The sequence below is a fragment of the Lethenteron reissneri genome, unplaced genomic scaffold (assembly GCF_015708825.2).
Source record: "Lethenteron reissneri isolate LAM-NWPU_2019-01 unplaced genomic scaffold, ASM1570882v1 scaffold_1533, whole genome shotgun sequence".
NCBI classification, from domain to species: Eukaryota; Metazoa; Chordata; class Hyperoartia; order Petromyzontiformes; family Petromyzontidae; genus Lethenteron; species Lethenteron reissneri.
The window spans coordinates 27501-44618 of NW_026891260.1; the positions used below are offsets into that span (position 1 = coordinate 27501).

At 52.8% G+C, this 17118-nt stretch overlaps 1 protein-coding gene across 1 annotated transcript in view; it reads left to right on the top strand.

The window, feature by feature from the left end:
* The window catches only part of LOC133362577 (ephrin type-A receptor 4-like), a 37716-nt gene that overhangs the window by 13780 nt on the left and 6818 nt on the right, over window positions 1-17118 (top strand). Inside the window, exons 9-18 of the mRNA XM_061581514.1 lie at window positions 304-429; window positions 1217-1414; window positions 2808-2869; window positions 3804-4019; window positions 5052-5201; window positions 5748-5911; window positions 14141-14214; window positions 15280-15401; window positions 16241-16313; window positions 16444-16621. Coding sequence (XP_061437498.1) covers window positions 304-429; window positions 1217-1414; window positions 2808-2869; window positions 3804-4019; window positions 5052-5201; window positions 5748-5911; window positions 14141-14214; window positions 15280-15401; window positions 16241-16313; window positions 16444-16621 — 1363 coding nt within the window. The remainder of the gene's footprint in view (window positions 1-303; window positions 430-1216; window positions 1415-2807; window positions 2870-3803; window positions 4020-5051; window positions 5202-5747; window positions 5912-14140; window positions 14215-15279; window positions 15402-16240; window positions 16314-16443; window positions 16622-17118) is intronic.

The following is a 17118-nucleotide window of genomic DNA, read 5'->3' on the forward strand; positions in this document are numbered from 1 at the left end:
CACACACATACATACACACATACATGCATACACACACTCACATACATATATACACACTTACACATACATACACACTTACACATACACACACACACACTCAACACACTCATACACATACATACACACATACATACACATACACTCACACACACACACACCACCCCTCACACACCACCCCTCATACACACACACACACCACCCCTCACACACTCACACACACACACCACCCCTCACACACCACCCCTCACACACACACACTCTCACACCGCCGTGCCCGGTTAATCTCGCCGTTGCCCCCCACAGTGAAGATGCCGGGTTTCAGGCTGTACATCGACCCACACGACTACGACCTGCCCAGTGACGCTCTCCGCGAGTTCGCCAAGGAAATCGATGCTTCGCGAATCAAACTCGGACAGGTCATCGGAGCAGGTGAACGGGGGGGGGGGGGGGGGGTAGACACGTCTGTACCGTCAACTAAAACTTACTCACACTTCAAAAGAATGTTGACACCGCCGCTGAGAATTTGCGAGAAATGTTTGTGCCTCCAGGGCTCTGGAGACCGCCTGGTGCACGTTGACAACAATGGCGGACGAGCGGGAGAAACTGTTTGGCTTTTGGAAGCTATTAACGTCACATTTACACCATTGGAACCTCATTTGCCAGTAAAAAATATGATAATTGTGTTTTACCCTTCTATCTGGCAACAAAACTGACACCTTTTTTACAAGGAGTCATGTTTGCATAGACCACAATACCTGCAGCCATAATGCAAACAAAAAACACAACTCTGATAATGTAAGCACTGTCCTTGAAGTTGATTGGTCCACACCCATGTGAGACTAGGCTCTAAGGAAAGCTGTCTCGGGTGTGGACCTGTTTGCACTTAGTCACTTTAAGATGTTTTCTTGTTCACGTTTTTGTTCTTTGTTTGTTGCGGTTGCACCCGATTCAAGAGCCGAATGGCTCACAGGGCCACACCTAATACATGCAACTTGAACCGAGGTCAACCCAGCCTGACAAGTGAGCACTGATTGGTGCAGTGTGTACAGATCCATCAGCGCTGGGGGGGGAGAGACAAAGACGGCCGGGCGTGGTTGACTCTGTCGCTGCACCACCAGCCTCGACAATGCGTCGGGGCTGCATCCACATAAACACGCGGGCTCTAACTTTTTTTTTACTTTGTGCTACCCACTGCCACCGACCCCTTGGCCCGCAGGAGAGTTTGGCAAGGTGCGCATCGGATACCTGAAGCGTGAGGGCAGCAGCGGAGGGGCAGCGACGGTGAGCGTGGCCGTCAAGACGCTGAAGGGCAGATCCAACGAGCAGCAGCAGCAAGACTTCCTGTGCGAGGCGAGCGTCATGGGCCAGTTCGACCATCGCAACATCGTCCGCCTGGAGGGCGTCGTCACCAAGAGTGAGCTGCTGCAGAGAACGTCCCTTCTACGCAGTTTAAACAAAGTCACACCGGCGGCGAGTCTGTTACGTCGCTGGCTGTGCGGCTGGTGAAGCCCGTTGTTGTCATCACCGGTGAAACGTCACCGTACTCGGATGGGAAATGTTGTGGATTTGCTCTCCAACACACCGGTGTGGTGTACTTGTATACTACACTATACACACTGCACATTACACTACACTATACACTACACTACTCTATACTACACTATACACTATACACTACACTATACACACTGCACATTACACTACACTATACACTACACTACTCTATACTACACTATACACTATACACTACTATACACTACACTATACACTACACTATACACTACATTATACACTACACTATACACTACACTATACACTACACTATACACACTGCACATTACACTACACTATACACTACTATACACTACACTATACACTACTATACACTACACTATACACTACACTATACACTACACTATACACTACACTACTATACACTACACTATACACTACACTATACACACTGCACATTACACTACTGGATTTTCACGTTCTGCAGATGCAGATGCCACTGGTTCTTCACGTTCTGCAGATGTAGATGCCACTGGTTCTTCACATTCTGCAGATGTAGATGTCCCTGTTTCTTCACATTCTGTAGATGTAGATGCCACTGGTTCTTCACGTTCTGTAGATGTAGATGCCACTGGTTCTTCACGTTCTGCAGATGTAGATGCCACTGGTTCTTCACGTTCTGTAGATGTAGATGCCACTGGTTCTTCACGTTCTGCAGATGTAGATGCCACTGGTTCTTCATGTTCTATAGATGTAGATGCCACTGGTTCTTCACGTTCTGCAGATGTAGATGCCACTGGTTCTTCACGTTCTGTAGATGTAGATGCCACTGGTTCTTCACGGTCTGCAGATGTAGATGCCACTGGTTCTTCACGTTCTGCAGATGTAGATGCCACTGGTTCTTCACGTTCTGCAGATGTAGATGCCACTGGTTCTTCACGGTCTGCAGATGTAGATGCCACTGGTTCTTCACGTTCTGTAGATGTAGATGCCACTGGTTCTTCACGTTCTGCAGATGTAGATGCCACTGGTTCTTCACGCTCTGCAGATGTAGATGCCACCACCATCATCTATTGCGTGTGGTGGTTGAACTTACAACTCTCGGTTCACAACGGGCAACCGGACGTACGAACAGGTTTGTTCGTACCTCTGAAAGTTCGTGTTTATGAAAACACAGCGATGCATCTTGGCAGCAATACAAGGTGCGTATGTGACCCTGTGATGATGTTGCGGTATTAGTCGTGAATGCTTTGCGTGGATTGCTAACGTCTGCTTTTCTTGCCCTCTCGACGAAGGTAAACCCGTCATGATCATCACCGAATTCATGGAAAACCATTCCTTGGATGTGTTCCTCAGGGTAAGAAGTGGCAATGCCAAGTGATGCGATCATCGGTGCGTTGCAGCCTCACAACACTCAGCGGTTGTGTCTGTAACTGTCCACACATGAAGAGCAAACGGTGGCGTTGTTGTTGTTGTTGTGTTGTTGTGTTGTTGTTGTGTTGTTGTGTTGTGTTGTTGTGTTGTTGTGTTGTTGTTGTTGTTGTGTTGTTGTTGTTGTGTGCCGTAGTTCCTACTAACCGGGGCTCCGCTTGCGGTGATGACTGCACGCGTGTGCATCAAACTTCCTTTGCACCTTACGTAGCCAACTGGCGCTGGGGCGGGGGGCAAACCAAACACAACAAGCGGCAGTTCTAAACAAATTAGTTTGTCAAACTCGACGGTGACGATAACGATGACGTAAAAGCACCTCGCAGCTCCTGGAAGAGCGTTCCAGACGGCCGCACAAGCAGCAACGTCACCCAGGCGCCTCCTCCTCATCGCCTCCTCCCCCCCTCCCTCCTCTTCCTTCCTTCTCCCCCCTCTCTTCTCCTCCCCTCCCCCCTCCCTCTCCCCCCTCTCTCCTCCCCTCCCTCCTCTCCCCCCTCTCCTCCTCCCTCTCCTCCCTCTCCCTCCTCTCTCCCCCCTCTCCCCCTTCTCCCCCCTCTCCCCCTTCTCCCCCCTCTCCCTCCCCCCTCTCCTACCCTCTCCTCCTCCCTCTTCCCCTCTCCCCCCTCTCCCCCCTCTCCCTCCTCTTCCCCCTCTCCCCCCTCTCCCCCCTCTCCCTCTACTCCCCCCTCTCCCTCCTCTCCCCCTCCCTCTCCCCCCTCTCCCCCTCTCCCCCCTCTCCCCCTCCCTCTCCTCCCTCTCCCCCCTCTCCTACCCTCCCTCTTCCCTCTCCTCCCTCTCCACCTCTCTTGCCCCCCCCCTCTCCCTCCTCCCCCTCCCCCCCTCTGGCCTGGACCACGGCGTAGAAGAAGAAGGGCCACTTGCTGTTGCCCCAGCTGGTGGGGATGCTGCGGGACGTGGCGTGCGGCATGCGGCACCTGTCCCGCGTGGGCTACGTGCACCGGGACCTGGCCGCCCGCAACGTGCTCGTGAGCGGCGAGCTCACGTGCAAGGTGTCCGACTTCGGACTCTCGCGGATGCTTCTGCCGGACGACCACTCCGACGCGGTGTACACCACCCGGGTAAAGGTGGGGGGAGAAAGATGTCAGTTTTGTACCAGTTTAAAGGGTAAAAACCTACTACTATATTTCGCCACTGATATAGGAGATGTCTCATAGTGTAAATGGTTACGCCCAGCTCTCAATACTCTGATAGTGCACTGTCTTTGAGTTGTGCGCCTTTTGGCGTCATCTGGTCCAACACCACGTGAGACTAGGCTCTAAGAAAAGCTGTCTCGGGTGTGGACCAATCAGCTTCGAGGACAGTGCATATCATTACCATTATCAGAGTTCTTTCTTTTTGTTTGCATTTTGACTGCTTGTGTTGTGGTTATTGCAAACATGATGCCTTGTATAAAGGTGTCAGTTTTGTACCAGTTGAAAGGGTAAACAGGTCCCTGCGGGGTGGGCTGGTAGGAACGAATAAATACGATATGAAGGGAGAGTTTGAGGCCTAGTTCTAGGCTTTAGGCCTAGCTGTAGGCTTTAGGCCGCTGTGAGTTAATTTTTAATTAAAATGTTTTAATTATTAATGTAAAAGCTTTAAATGTAAATGTTTCTATTTCAAAACATGAGGGAATGTAACATTGTTAAACATTAACTCCCTTTCACACACGCGGGGGTACGATACGAAGGGAGAGTTTGAGGCCTAGTTCTAGGCTTTAGGCCGAGCTTGTAGGCTTTAGGCCGCTGTGAGTTAATTTGTAATTTAAATGTTTTAATTAAAAGCTATCTCAGGGAATTAGGCCGCTGTGAGTTAATTTGTAATTTAAATGTTTTAATTAAAAGCTATCTCAGGGAATTATAAGGGAATGTTACACTTGTTTAGCCAGGAAAGCCTCACTGAGTCTAAAGGTTTTTGTAGGGTCCTGCCAAGTGTTTGCAGTAGGGGGCGATGTTGCAACACCTAATCGACCATCGGACGGACGATATTATCTATTGTAGGCTGGTTCACTTCGTTCCTACCAGTAAAACCTAATACTAAACCCTTCATCGCGTACTGACGACATCGGCCGCGAAAGCCGAGGGCGAAATCAAATTTTGAATGTTCCCCAGGGGGGGAAGATCCCCATCCGCTGGACCGCCCCGGAGGCGATTTCCCAGCTCAGGTTCACGTCGGCAAGCGACGTGTGGAGCTACGGCGTCGTCATGTGGGAGGTGATGACACACGGCGAGCGGCCATACTGGGACATGAGCAACCGGGACGTGAGTTCAGCACCAGCAGCCCTGTAGTGTGAGTCTGTGTGTGTGTCTGTGTTGTGAGTCTGTGGGTCTCTGTGTGGTGTGTCTGTGGGTCTCTGTGTGAGTCTGTGGGTCTCTGTGTGGTGAGTCTGTGGGTCTCTGTGTTGTGAGTCTGTGGGTCTCTGTGTGGTGAGTCTGTGGGTCTCTGTGTTGTGAGTCTGTGGGTCTCTGTGTGAGTCTGTGGGTCTCTGTGTGAGTCTGTGGGTCTCTGTGTGGTGAGTCTATGGGTCTCTGTGTGAGTAGTCTGTGGGTCTCTGAGTGGTGAGTCTGTGGGTCTCTATGTGTGTGTCTGTGGGTCTCTGTGTGGTGAGTCTGTGGGTTTCTGTGTGTGAGTAGTCTATGGGTCTCTGTGTGAGTCTGTGGGTCTGTGTGTGTGTGTGTGTGGTCTCTGTGTGCGGCTGTGGGTCTCTCTGTGTGAGTCTGTGGGTCTCTATGAGTAGTCTATGGGTCTCTGTGTGAGTAGTCTATGGGTCTCTATGAGTAGTCTATGGGTCTCTGTGTGCCCCCCAGGTGATGGAGGCAGTGGAAGGTGGCTGGCGACTGCCACGTCCCATGGGATGTCCCATGTGTCTCCGCCGCCTCATGCTGAGCTGCTGGCACGCGGAGAGCTCCTGTCGACCCTCGTTCAGCCAGCTCGTCACCACCATCACCGACGCCCCGCCCAGCACGGCCAGGTGCGTCTGTGTGCGTGTGTGTGTGTGTGTCTGTGTGTGTGTCTGTGTGTGTGTGTCTGTGTGCGTGTGTCTGTGTGTGCGTGTGTCTGTGTGTGCGTGTGTGTGCGTGTGTCTGTGTGTGTGTGTGTCTGTGTGCGTGTGTGCGTGTGTCTGTGTGTGCGTGTGTGCGTGTCTGTGCGTGTGTCTGTGTGTGTGTCTGTATGTGTGCGTGTGTCTGTGTGTGTGCGTGTGTATGTTGGAGAGCGGTAATGTAGCGGTTAGCGCGCTGCGCTATGAACCTAGCGACCCGGGTTCGATTCCCGCTCACGGCCAACACCAGTGACGATTATCTGAACCGGTCCTGGGCCTCTCCTAGGTCGACTCAGCCTCAAATGAGTACCTGGTGCGGTGTGTAAACATCGCCACTAGGGAGACAAAGGCGGTCGGGCGTGGTGCTGGCCACCCACCCCCTCGTGTACCGTTCCGGCCTTCATAGGTGCTCGCTAACAGCACTTGCCTCTACAGTCTGTTAAGGCTATACGGGGGATCTTTGTCTTTTATCTTTGTCTGTGTGTGCGTGTGTCTGTGTGTGCGTGTGTGTGAGCACCGGGTGGCTAAAGCACAGCAAGTTGGTACAGTAGGGGGCAAAGGTGGTGCATCAGCCAGTCGTCTCGGTCATCTCAGTTAGTCGACCCGTGGCACCTGCTGGGTCTGCCCCGTGACCTCCTGCCAGCGGGCGCTCGACACTTCACGTGGCCTCAAGGTGCACATGGCCTGGCACAAGCGTCGTGGTGACGTCACCGCCACTTAATGGGGGCTCTGGATGGGTACGAGGGGCTGGTAACCCCTCCACCTTCAATAAATCACGACAAAATCACGAATGAAAATTGTATTGAATAAGCTTGTGCCGGAGGCCCCTCTTCCTGACGATTTTCTGAACCGGTCCTGGGCCTCCCCTAGGTCGGCTCGGCCTCAAATGAGTACCCGGTGCGGTGTGTAGTGAACATCGCTAGCACTGGGGAGACGTGATGATGATGATGACAACAACCGCTTTGTCGAGCTGTCGTTTGCGGTGGCCGGGACACTTCTGAAAAAAGCGTCGAACAGCAGCTCTGGCGGGGGCCTTTCCCGGTGAAATAAAAACACAGAACGAGAGGCGAGCGGTACAAACGTCACGGCCACTTTGGCCTTTAGATTTAAAGCTTCTTTCGTGACTGCAGGGATTCATCTTCTTGGTTTTTTCGGTAAAGTCACGTAGAATGGAAGTAATAAAATAATAATAAATAAATCATAATAAAATAATTATCACGACGTTTCGGCCACAACGCAAGCAGCCGTCTCCCCGACAGACCTGGTCTCCACCTGAGGATGGCTGCTTGCGTTGTGGCCGAAACGTCGTGAGAATTATTTTATTTTTATTATTTTATTATTTCCCTTCTACGTGATGACTTTACCGAAAGAACCAAGAAGATCACTTTGGCACTTCTCACGGCCCCAACGAGGCCTCTGCCCGGTGACGGGTGTTTAACCGTCACCTCGCTCTGCCTCCTCTCCCCCCGCACAGTTTCTCGTCCGCGGTGGCGGTGGCCTCCACACTCCGCGGTGACTTCTCAACGCCGACGACAATGCCGATTCTTCCACCACCTCCTCCCACTGCGTCTTAGTCGTGTTCGCTGGCACGGCCTCCTCCGCTCGGGATCTCAACGTTTGTCTCTCGTGTCTCGTTGGGGTTTTTCTCACGGCGTTCAACGCTCGCTCCCCCGTCGGTTTTAACACTTTTGATTTTTTAAATCCTTTATATTAAGTTCACTCGCTCGCTTGCTTGCGCGCTTACGACCGTGCAAATCTTTCGGTCGTTTTTTTAACCCACTTCCCGTGATCCAATCGAGCTGACATTTTGCACACAGACTCGTTGTTCGTGACAATTTATTTTCGCGAAAACTTTTTTCCAAGATTTTACACTTTTTAGGAATTTTTATTTATTTACCAATTGCTTAATGGTGCCAGGCAATCATCTGACCCATAGGTGGCAGTCATCTCAAGCCAGAGGACGAGAGGACTCTAGCCGCCACGCATATAAAGGATTTATAGTGAAAAACTTTGTTTTTACGGGTTAATTTTTTCCCCGACGATCTGCGTCTTCCCCGTGATTGTTTGTCGTTCGCGTGCCTCCTCTTTGATCTCTTAATTCGTGTAGTGACAGGGTGACACCTGGCGGCCTGTAGGGGCAATTGCGGGTATCGCTGCATTACATCATCTCTTCGTGCTCTTGAATCGACGTTATACGGAGCACACAGCCCGTAGTGGAGGCAGGGCCGACGACTTACACGGTCCCTGGTCAGCTGCTCTCTCCGCTGCTGCTGCTGGATGATGCTGTTACCGCTGCTGCTGCTGCTGCTGTTCCCACGTCTCCACGCGTCTGAGTTGTGCGCCGAGTTGAGGCTCTTTTTATAACCAGCTCCTCGGGGCCACCGCCGCTGCCTGCATGTCGCGGTTGGTCCCCACTACGGGGGAGTTGGGGCGTCGCCCCGCTAAGCAGCTCGAGGTGACAAATTAGTTTTCTAATAAAAAAATATTTACTGTTCCGTAAATTGTTGTGTCGTGTTTCAAGAAATCAAACAGTCGCATTGTCTATCGACGCCCGCCGCTGGTAGATGAGACGGTGACATCACTTTCATTGATTTGATTTATTGATGAGTTGAAAGGGGGGGGGGAACGCCGATTTCAAGTAAGAATTCTTCATGCTTCAAAGTTTTTAGGGCGTCAAGAGCGTAAAGCGCGATTTGTAAACTAGATACGTCAATCGCAACGCTATCTCCATCCTCTCTGCAGAACCACCTTTCCCGTAAACATCGCCACGTTTAGTTATTCCACCGTTTTATCCGCCCGGTGCTTTTCCAATTGTTGTGAGCACCGCTAAAGCAAGTTCCACGCAACTTGCCCATCTGTGTCACGGTGGCTAGACGTTGACTACCTCGCCTGGTACGCATGAGGTTGTGGGTTCGATCCCGACCCCGATGCAATTTCCAGCGAGAACATGTGCCCGTAATTCCTCCACTGCTCTCCTGGTTTCTCAGTGATAAGTGCGATCTCCTTAATAATTTAAACATTGCATATGAGAAAACAAGCATTTTAATTTTCAACAAAAAACGATTTCAATTCAACCCATTAGCTCCGAGCTATAGTGTGTTAGAGACCCTGCGTGCAATTGTAATGCAGTGACATGAAAGTATTCAGCGATGCTTACTCCCCAAAGAGGAAAAATAAAAAAACACCGTTGCAAACCAGATGACCGCTTGCTTCAAACTTCCTTGATGTTTGCACGTGAAGGTTTTATGAGACTGCTTTACAGTCTTCTTCTTGATTCTTTCGGTAAAGTCACGTAGAAGGGAAATAATAAAATAATAAATATAAAACATTTAAATAATTCTCACGACGTTTCGGCCACAACGCAAGCAGCCGTCCTCAGGTGAAAAACAGGTCTGTCGAAAAGACAGCGTCTGAATGAAACACCACCAGGCTTGGAGCGTATATTTAAGCTGGGTTGGAGGGGGAAGAGCGCCTTGACAAAATCATTTGCATATGAAGAGGAATTTAGCATATGTTTGGGAAATGCAGATATGGGATTAGTCACTACTTGTGGAATGCGTAGGAGGTGGGCGGGGGGTTTCAAAGTCATATTATGCCCGTGCATTATGCAGGATTAGCAGCATCAAAGGGAGGGAGTAGGGTTAGCATTAATAAAGGGAAGGAATGTTAATAGCATGGAGCTGCAGTAACGAAATTAGAAATTTTGATTTAAAGCTTTCGTGACTGCAGGGATTCATCTTCTTAGTTCTTTCAGTAAAGTCACGTAGAAGGGAAATAATAAAATAATAAAAATACAACTATACAATAATTATATAATAAAATAATATAATATGATAACACAATCATGTTATAATATATTTAAATAATATCATACTATAATATAATAATATAATATTATTTTATTTCGATTTAAAGCTTTCGTGACTGCAGGGATTCATCTTCTTGGCTCTTTCAGTAAAGTCACGTAGAAGGGAAATAATAAAATAATAAAAATAAAACATAATAAAGTACAATTCTCACTAAAAATACCCTACCCGATACCCGGCTACCCGTACCCGGCTGGGTACGGGTAGCCGGGTATCGGGTAGGGTACGGGTATCGGGTAGGGTACGGGTAGGGTACGGGTATCGGGTAGGGTACGGGTATCGGGTAGGGTACGGGTATCGGGTAGGGTACGGGTATCGGGTACCCGGTTGCGACCCTGGTGCACGGTCACGCCGGTGGGAGCCGAGAGTGTTGAGGCTCCGGGCGTGAAGCATCGTCCCTCTCTCTGTCGTTGGAGTGTAGAACAGCCTTGCCGTAGCTGTTGCTGTCAAGTGAACAAAGTGTGGTGCCTCCCATCCCAGCGTGTGCCTCGTCAGACACGCCTTACACAAGGGATCGGCTGACCGGGTGGTCAACGCCAACCACTCGCATCGGCACACTCGCAGGCCAATGGCAATTTCTGGATCGGACTGCAGAAGGTCGGAATCGCACCACTAGGAGCTGGCAACAAGCAGCAGCAGTCGTGGTGGATGGATGATTTTTATTATGAACGGGTGTTGATTTACCTTGCGTCAACTCCATCATCAACATCATTAACATCGTCGCTCTTTAACTCTGTGTCTCTATGTGGATATCTCCCTGTCTCTTTCCCCATGCCTCTATCTATCTTTCTGTGTGGCCATGTATCTCTCTGTCTCTCTCCCCATGTCTCTCTCTATCTTTCTGTGTGGCCATGTATCTCTCTGTCTCTCGGTGTCTCTGTGTCTCTCTGTGTCTCTCTCTGTCTCTCTCTGTCTCTCTGTGTGCATGTCTCTCTCTGTCTCTCTGTGTCTCTCTCTCTGTGTCTCTCTGTGTCTGTCTCTCTCTCTGTGTCTGTCTCTCTGTGTCTCTCTGTCTGTCTCTCTGTAGTTCTCCTCATCTCTTTCCCCATGTCTCTCCGTCTCCAACTCTCTCTCTGTTTCTCCGTCTCTCTCTCTGTCTCCTTGTCTGTGTCTATCTCGCTTTTGGGTTTGAGCAATCGATGTCCCGCAGAGGGCGGTGGAAATGATAAAACAAATTTTTTTTACAATGAACACGAAGTTACTACATTTGAACATCCCGACATCGAGTTACAGTTTGTAAATTAATTCTCAAATGACGATTCTCGCGATGCGTCAGCACATGGCGCATACACGCACAATCGTCGTGTGCGGCAAACGAATGACCAATCCTCTTCAAGTCAAAATATTTAAATATGATCGCCCGTGAAGAACCAACGGTTAACGAGCAGTAAGCGATGAACCCCCCGGCAACGTGGCTCAGTGGGAAAGGGGGCCAGGTTCAATCCCTGTGTAGTATTCTTGAATGAGACCGAGACTTCGTAGAGGCCACACGCTTTTATTCCAATAACACTAGTCCTCCGGACTCACTGGGGGAACAGTCCAACCACACAACCTAGGGAGGTACAGCCTCCGGCTCAATTCTCATTACTCTCCTTCCCTAGCCTACAGCTACTCAGCTACTCTCCTCCCCTAGCCTACAGCTACTCAGCTACTCTCCTCCCCTAGCCTACAGCTACTCAGCTACTCTCCTCCCCTAGCCTACAGCTACTCAGCTACTCTCCTCCCCTAGCCTACAGCTACTCAGCCCACTCAGTTCCAGCGGGGCGGCATCCTCGAGGCTTGGGGGTCCAGGATCTCCGGCCGCACCTCCTTCAGCTTCTCGTGAGATCGACCCCTCCGCTCTCCGGGAGCCGTCTTATATCCCCTCTCCCTGAGGGGCGGGGGTGTCTCGGGGCCCCGGCTCTCCCAGCCCCCTCCCCTCAGAGCGGTTTCAACCACCTCTCGTCCCTGCCGGTCCGGACCGGTCCAGACCGGTACGTACCTCTCCCCTAGCTTGTGTGACCTGTGTGACCTGTGTCAACCTTGGTGTCAACCTTGACCACCACATCACCCCCCCCCTATACAGCACGCAGCCGTCCCGGCTGCATCATTATCCACATCCCAACCCTAACTCGCGAACCAGAAATTCTGAACACGACAAGAACAATGCGTGAGCCTCAACACAACAATAACAACAACAGAACAACAACAAACACAACTATCCCCGATAATTTACCCCAACCCCCCTGTACACAAGAACACCGCGGACACACCACACCAACGAACAAGGTGACTCGAACACCCAGGCCCCGCGAGGAGGCAGTGTATCTGCGACAGGTCTCAGGAGAACCTGAGACCCTTCGAACGAGTCCGTGTGGCGGGTCCATCGCCAGAAGCCAGCGTTCCTTGCGGAGGGTCAGGAGGGGCCAGATGACGGGCGTCCGGCACGTTTCGAGGCCCCGGGGACAAAGCCCGCGAGCCGTCTTCCTGCTGGACAGGCGGCCGGCTCGCTTCCCGCTCCTCTGGCGAGACCACCCTAGGTGGACTCACCTGCAGCATCCGAAAGAGTGGCAGGGGGTTTTGGAACAACAAGGGGGTCACGAGGCCCCTCCCCCAACCTGCCGGACACGTCACGCGGCCGGCCCCTGCGAGATGAAGGTGTGTGAGTGCGTGGTGCGACATAGGGCTTCAGGCGCGAGGGGTGCACGTACCAAGAACGCCGTCCGCACGCGACCCTAACACACTGGTCCGACCCGAACAATGTCGACCGGCCCCCGCCAGGGCCGCAGCAATTTCGATGACGTTGACAGCGGCACCTGCGGGCAGTGCAGCCACGCCTTATCCCCTACCGCCCATTTATACACCGTAACCCGGCGATCATACAGACGCTCATTGGCCCGTTGCCTTGCCCTGGAATTTTCCTGCGCAGCCACCCTCGCCTCAACCAACTTCCGAATATTGAACTGAGCGTGTTCGGACAGTTTCGAGCGAGAAGCCGCAGACTGGACCCGCAATTGCACCTCCATGGGGGGGTCGACATCCCTGCCGTACATTAAGTAGAAGGGCGAATAGCCCGTGGCCGCGTTAGGCGCCAACCTATATGCGGCCAGAACTCCGGGAATCTTCAAGTCCCAATCCAACTGTGTGTCGTCTACCTGATGACACAACATAGAGGTAATGGTCCGGTGTAGACGTTCGACCATACCATCGGTCTGCGGGTGGTAGGGGGAAGTCCGGACCTTCTGTGTGCACAAAAGGTCACAAACCTCCCGCAGAAGATTGGACGAAAAGTTCTTTCCCTGGTCGGTTAGCAGCCGTTCCGGGGCGCCCTTATCCAGGACGTAGCCCTGGAGGAACGCCTCCGCAATGGCTGCCGCCGACTGGTTGGGGAGGGGCCAGGCCATAGGCCAACGGGTGAAATATTCAACCCCAACCAGCAGGTACTTATTTCCCCGAGCGGTGACAGGGAAGGGACCCAGAATGTCAAGAGCCACCAACTCATTAACCCGGGACACCTGAATGGACTGAAGGGGTGGGCAAGCCGCCCTAGCCGGGTGTTTCCGCCGCGCACACTGCGTGCAACTATTCAAAAGGTCGGCGACATCGCGCGCCATTCCCGGCCAAAAAAAATCCAATTGCAGTGTAGCGAGCGTTTTGTGAATACCCAAATGCAGGATGCGTTCGTGCGCCGCCCACACGGCCCTGCCCCGCAGAGCGGTGGGTACGACGATTCTGTAATGCCCCGAGCTGGCGTCCCATGACATGAGGAGACCCTCCCGCAACCTGACAGTACCTACCCTTTCCTGACAATCTCCCCCTCTCTCCGCACGACGGCGTAACCTGAGGAGGGAATTGTCTTCCATCTTGAACCGTCCCCATTCGTCCAGAGGCAGATCGAGGAGCGAGTCGCGAGCGACCAACACCTGCGAGTCCCCCTCGGCGACAGGTTCCCTATCGACCACCCCTGCTGCCGCTGCCAAGGGAGAAGCCGGAGCGGTACTCGTGGCCGATTTGCATCTCCCCGAGCCCATAAAACACGCGCACCCATCACCCGGAGGAAGGCGTGACAAGCCATCCGCGTTTAAATGTTGTGTCCCCTTCCGGTACACCACCGTGAACGTGTCGTCCTGTAGGACCTCAAGCCAACGTGACAGCTGGCCGGACGGCTGGTCTATTTTCAACGCATACTGTAGCGCGGCATGATCGGAACGAATCGTAAAATGCCTACCGTACAGGTACGGTCGATATTGTTGAACAAACACGACAATAGCGAGCAGTTCACGGCGGGTGACGCAATAACATTGTTCTGCCAGAGACAGGACTCTACTGCCGTAGGCAACGACCCGTTCGACCCCGTTGACAACCTGCGAAAGCACCGCGCCGATGCCGGTATTGCTGGCATCGGTGTCCAGGATGAAGGGCAACGTGAAATCGGGATAGCATAAGGGAGGAGCTCGGACAAGGGCATCGCGAAGCGCCCTGAACGCCCTGTCTTCCTCTTCCCCCCAATGGAATTTAGCCCCCTTAGCCGTCAGAACATGAAGGGGTTTGGCGATCGTCGCAAACCCCTCAACAAACCGGCGGTAATAGGACGCAAAGCCTATAAAGCTGCGGACTTCCCCCACAGACGTGGGCGTGGGCCACGTTCTTACACAGTCAGTTTTAGCAGGATCGGTGGCTATACCCGTAGAACTGACAACGTGGCCGAGGTACCGCACCGATTCACGCAACAGGAAACATTTCTGAGGCTTAAATTTAAGGTTAGCTGATCGCACTCTGAGAAATACAGCCCGCAGTCTGTCCATATGTTCCTCAAACGTACGACTGAAAATAATCACGTCGTCCAGATATATAAGACAAGAGTCCCACTGCAGGCCAGCGAGGACCAGTTCCATCAATCTCTGGAACGTCGCTGGAGCTGAGTGCAATCCCATGGGCAACCGGTTGAACTGATAAAGGCCCTGTGGCGTACGGAACGCGGTCTTAGGTTTGGAAGCGTCATCCAAGGGCAGTTGCCAAAACCCCAACAAAAGGTCCAAGGTTGAAAAATACCGTGCCCCCGCCAAGGCATCGAGCGACTCGTCCATGCGAGGGAGCGGATACGCGTCCGCCAGCGAAACCTTGTTAAGCTTTCGAAAATCCACACAAAACCTCAAACTGCCATCATGTTTTTTAACAAGCACAATGGGCGCACCCCATGGGCTGTTGGAGGGAGCCACAATGTCTGCGGCAAGCATGTCATTCACTGCCAACCGGACATGTTCCTTCTCTGCCGGACTCAATCGGAACGGATTTTGCTGAATGGGAGCGGAATCCCCCGTATCAATGTGGTGTTTCAATAGATTAGTGCACCCAACATCGAATTTGTGTTTGCTAAAAACATCGGGAAAATCACGAAGCAACATGCGCAGCTTTAATCTTTGTGACTCTGAAAGATTTTCAGCCCCTGAACAGAGAGAATCCATCCATGCCTCATCGACACCCACCTGCGTCCCGAACGCCGACGCCTCACCGACATGAGCCGCGACAGAGTCAGTGTGCAGCGGCAGCGACGCATGTGCAACGACAGCCCCTCGGTGCACGACCTTCGTCCGCAACCCCGCATTCAGCACCTGAATGAAGGGCTGTCCATCTCTAGGCACAAGCGTTTGTGCACCCACCAGGTCCAACCCTCGCTCGGTCGTATTTGAAGGAGACAACAAAACCCCCGACGTAGCGTCTGCCTCCAGTGGTTTGCGTAACTGAAGTGGTATTAGCATCTGCGCACCCGGCGGAATCCGCACGGTTTCAGACGCCATAGCCGGAACAGTCGTGCAAGCTGTGCGCAGCCGGTTTGGTGAGGGCAGAAACGCCATCCGGCGGCCCGAAGGAAGCTCGATGCAGCCTTTGTCAATTAAAATTTTGATGGGCATCCTCCCCAAGAAATCCGTACCCAACAAACAGGGAACGGCCAAGGCATCGGAAACCAAAACGGGACCAGATAATTTAATGTCGCCAATACAAATTTGTGCAGTTATTTGGCCAATAATCCCGAGGGAACCCCGATTTGCCGCAAAGCAAGGGACGGAGAACGGGGTGAGTGCCTGACATCTCTTTGGTAACACGTTGTATATGAGGTCGGAAATTATAGTAGCCGAAGCCCCCGTATCGACCAACAATCTAAATTGAATTCCCTCAATATCCCCGAGAATAACCGACGAGCCCGTCGCCGCGGCCACGACCCTGTGGGCCAACTCGGACCACTGAGCCGCGCGAAGTGGCCCCCGAACATCAGCCCCATTCCGCTCCCCACCCTTCAACGCAACGCGATTTAGTGGCGCGCCGATTCGCGGTGTATGCGGTGTATGCGGTGTATGAGATGCGGGCAGAGACCGTGTGCGTGAGGTGTCGCCATATGCCTGGGGTTCTTGTGGAGCGGCCGGCGGACGGGCGGACGATGGTGGATGACCCGGAGCCCGGCGCCGGGGTGCTGGGCAACCCGATGCCAGGTGACCCAGCTGGCCACAGTTGTAGCACGTGAAGCGAGCCCACGCCCGCGGGGATCCGTGTCTCCCCCGGGTTTCCCCTTGGCGAGGCCGGTCGGCCCCCCTCCAACTGGCGGCCCGCTGCGACGCGAAGGCCTGGGTATCCGGGACCTCGTCAACTCTTGCAGCGGCGCACGCAGCCACCTGCCCATCCCACTGGAGGAGCAACTCTGTGTGCAGGTAATGTGCCGCCCCCAGCGAGGAAAGGTTAGCTTCGTCTTTGACGTGGATGGCAATCCTCAGTTCCTGAGCCAGCAGCAGCAACTTCTCAAGCACGATGGAGTCCAGGCCCACATCGTCCATTCGAGGATAGGCTGCTTGAGCCAACGCCATCAGTGCACTCTGATAGGCAAGAGGTGTCTCGTCCGCCTCCCTCCTCCGACTGGCGAGCCGATGTCTTGTTTCGGATGGAGGTCCATACACTAAGGCCATCCGATCGAGGGCCTCCTGCAAAGTGGAGCGTTGCCTCCGTGGAATAAGGAGGAACGTGGCCAAGGCCACGTCGTCCAAGGCGGAAGGCAGGGCTCGGAGAGCGATGTCGGCAGACCACCCAGCCGTCTCGGCATTTGCCACGAAACGGCGTGAAAAAGCAGCCGTGAAAACCTGAAGCGAAGGCAAGCGCTGTTGCAGCGCCGGGATGTAGTCCCCCCTCGAAGACAGCAGCGTCCCAAGTGCAGTATATGAAGCATCTTCCGGCGGCAGAATATCAGACCGAATTGGCGGGCACCTACCCGAAAACTCTGCTTCTCCCGATGTAAAGCCGCAGATG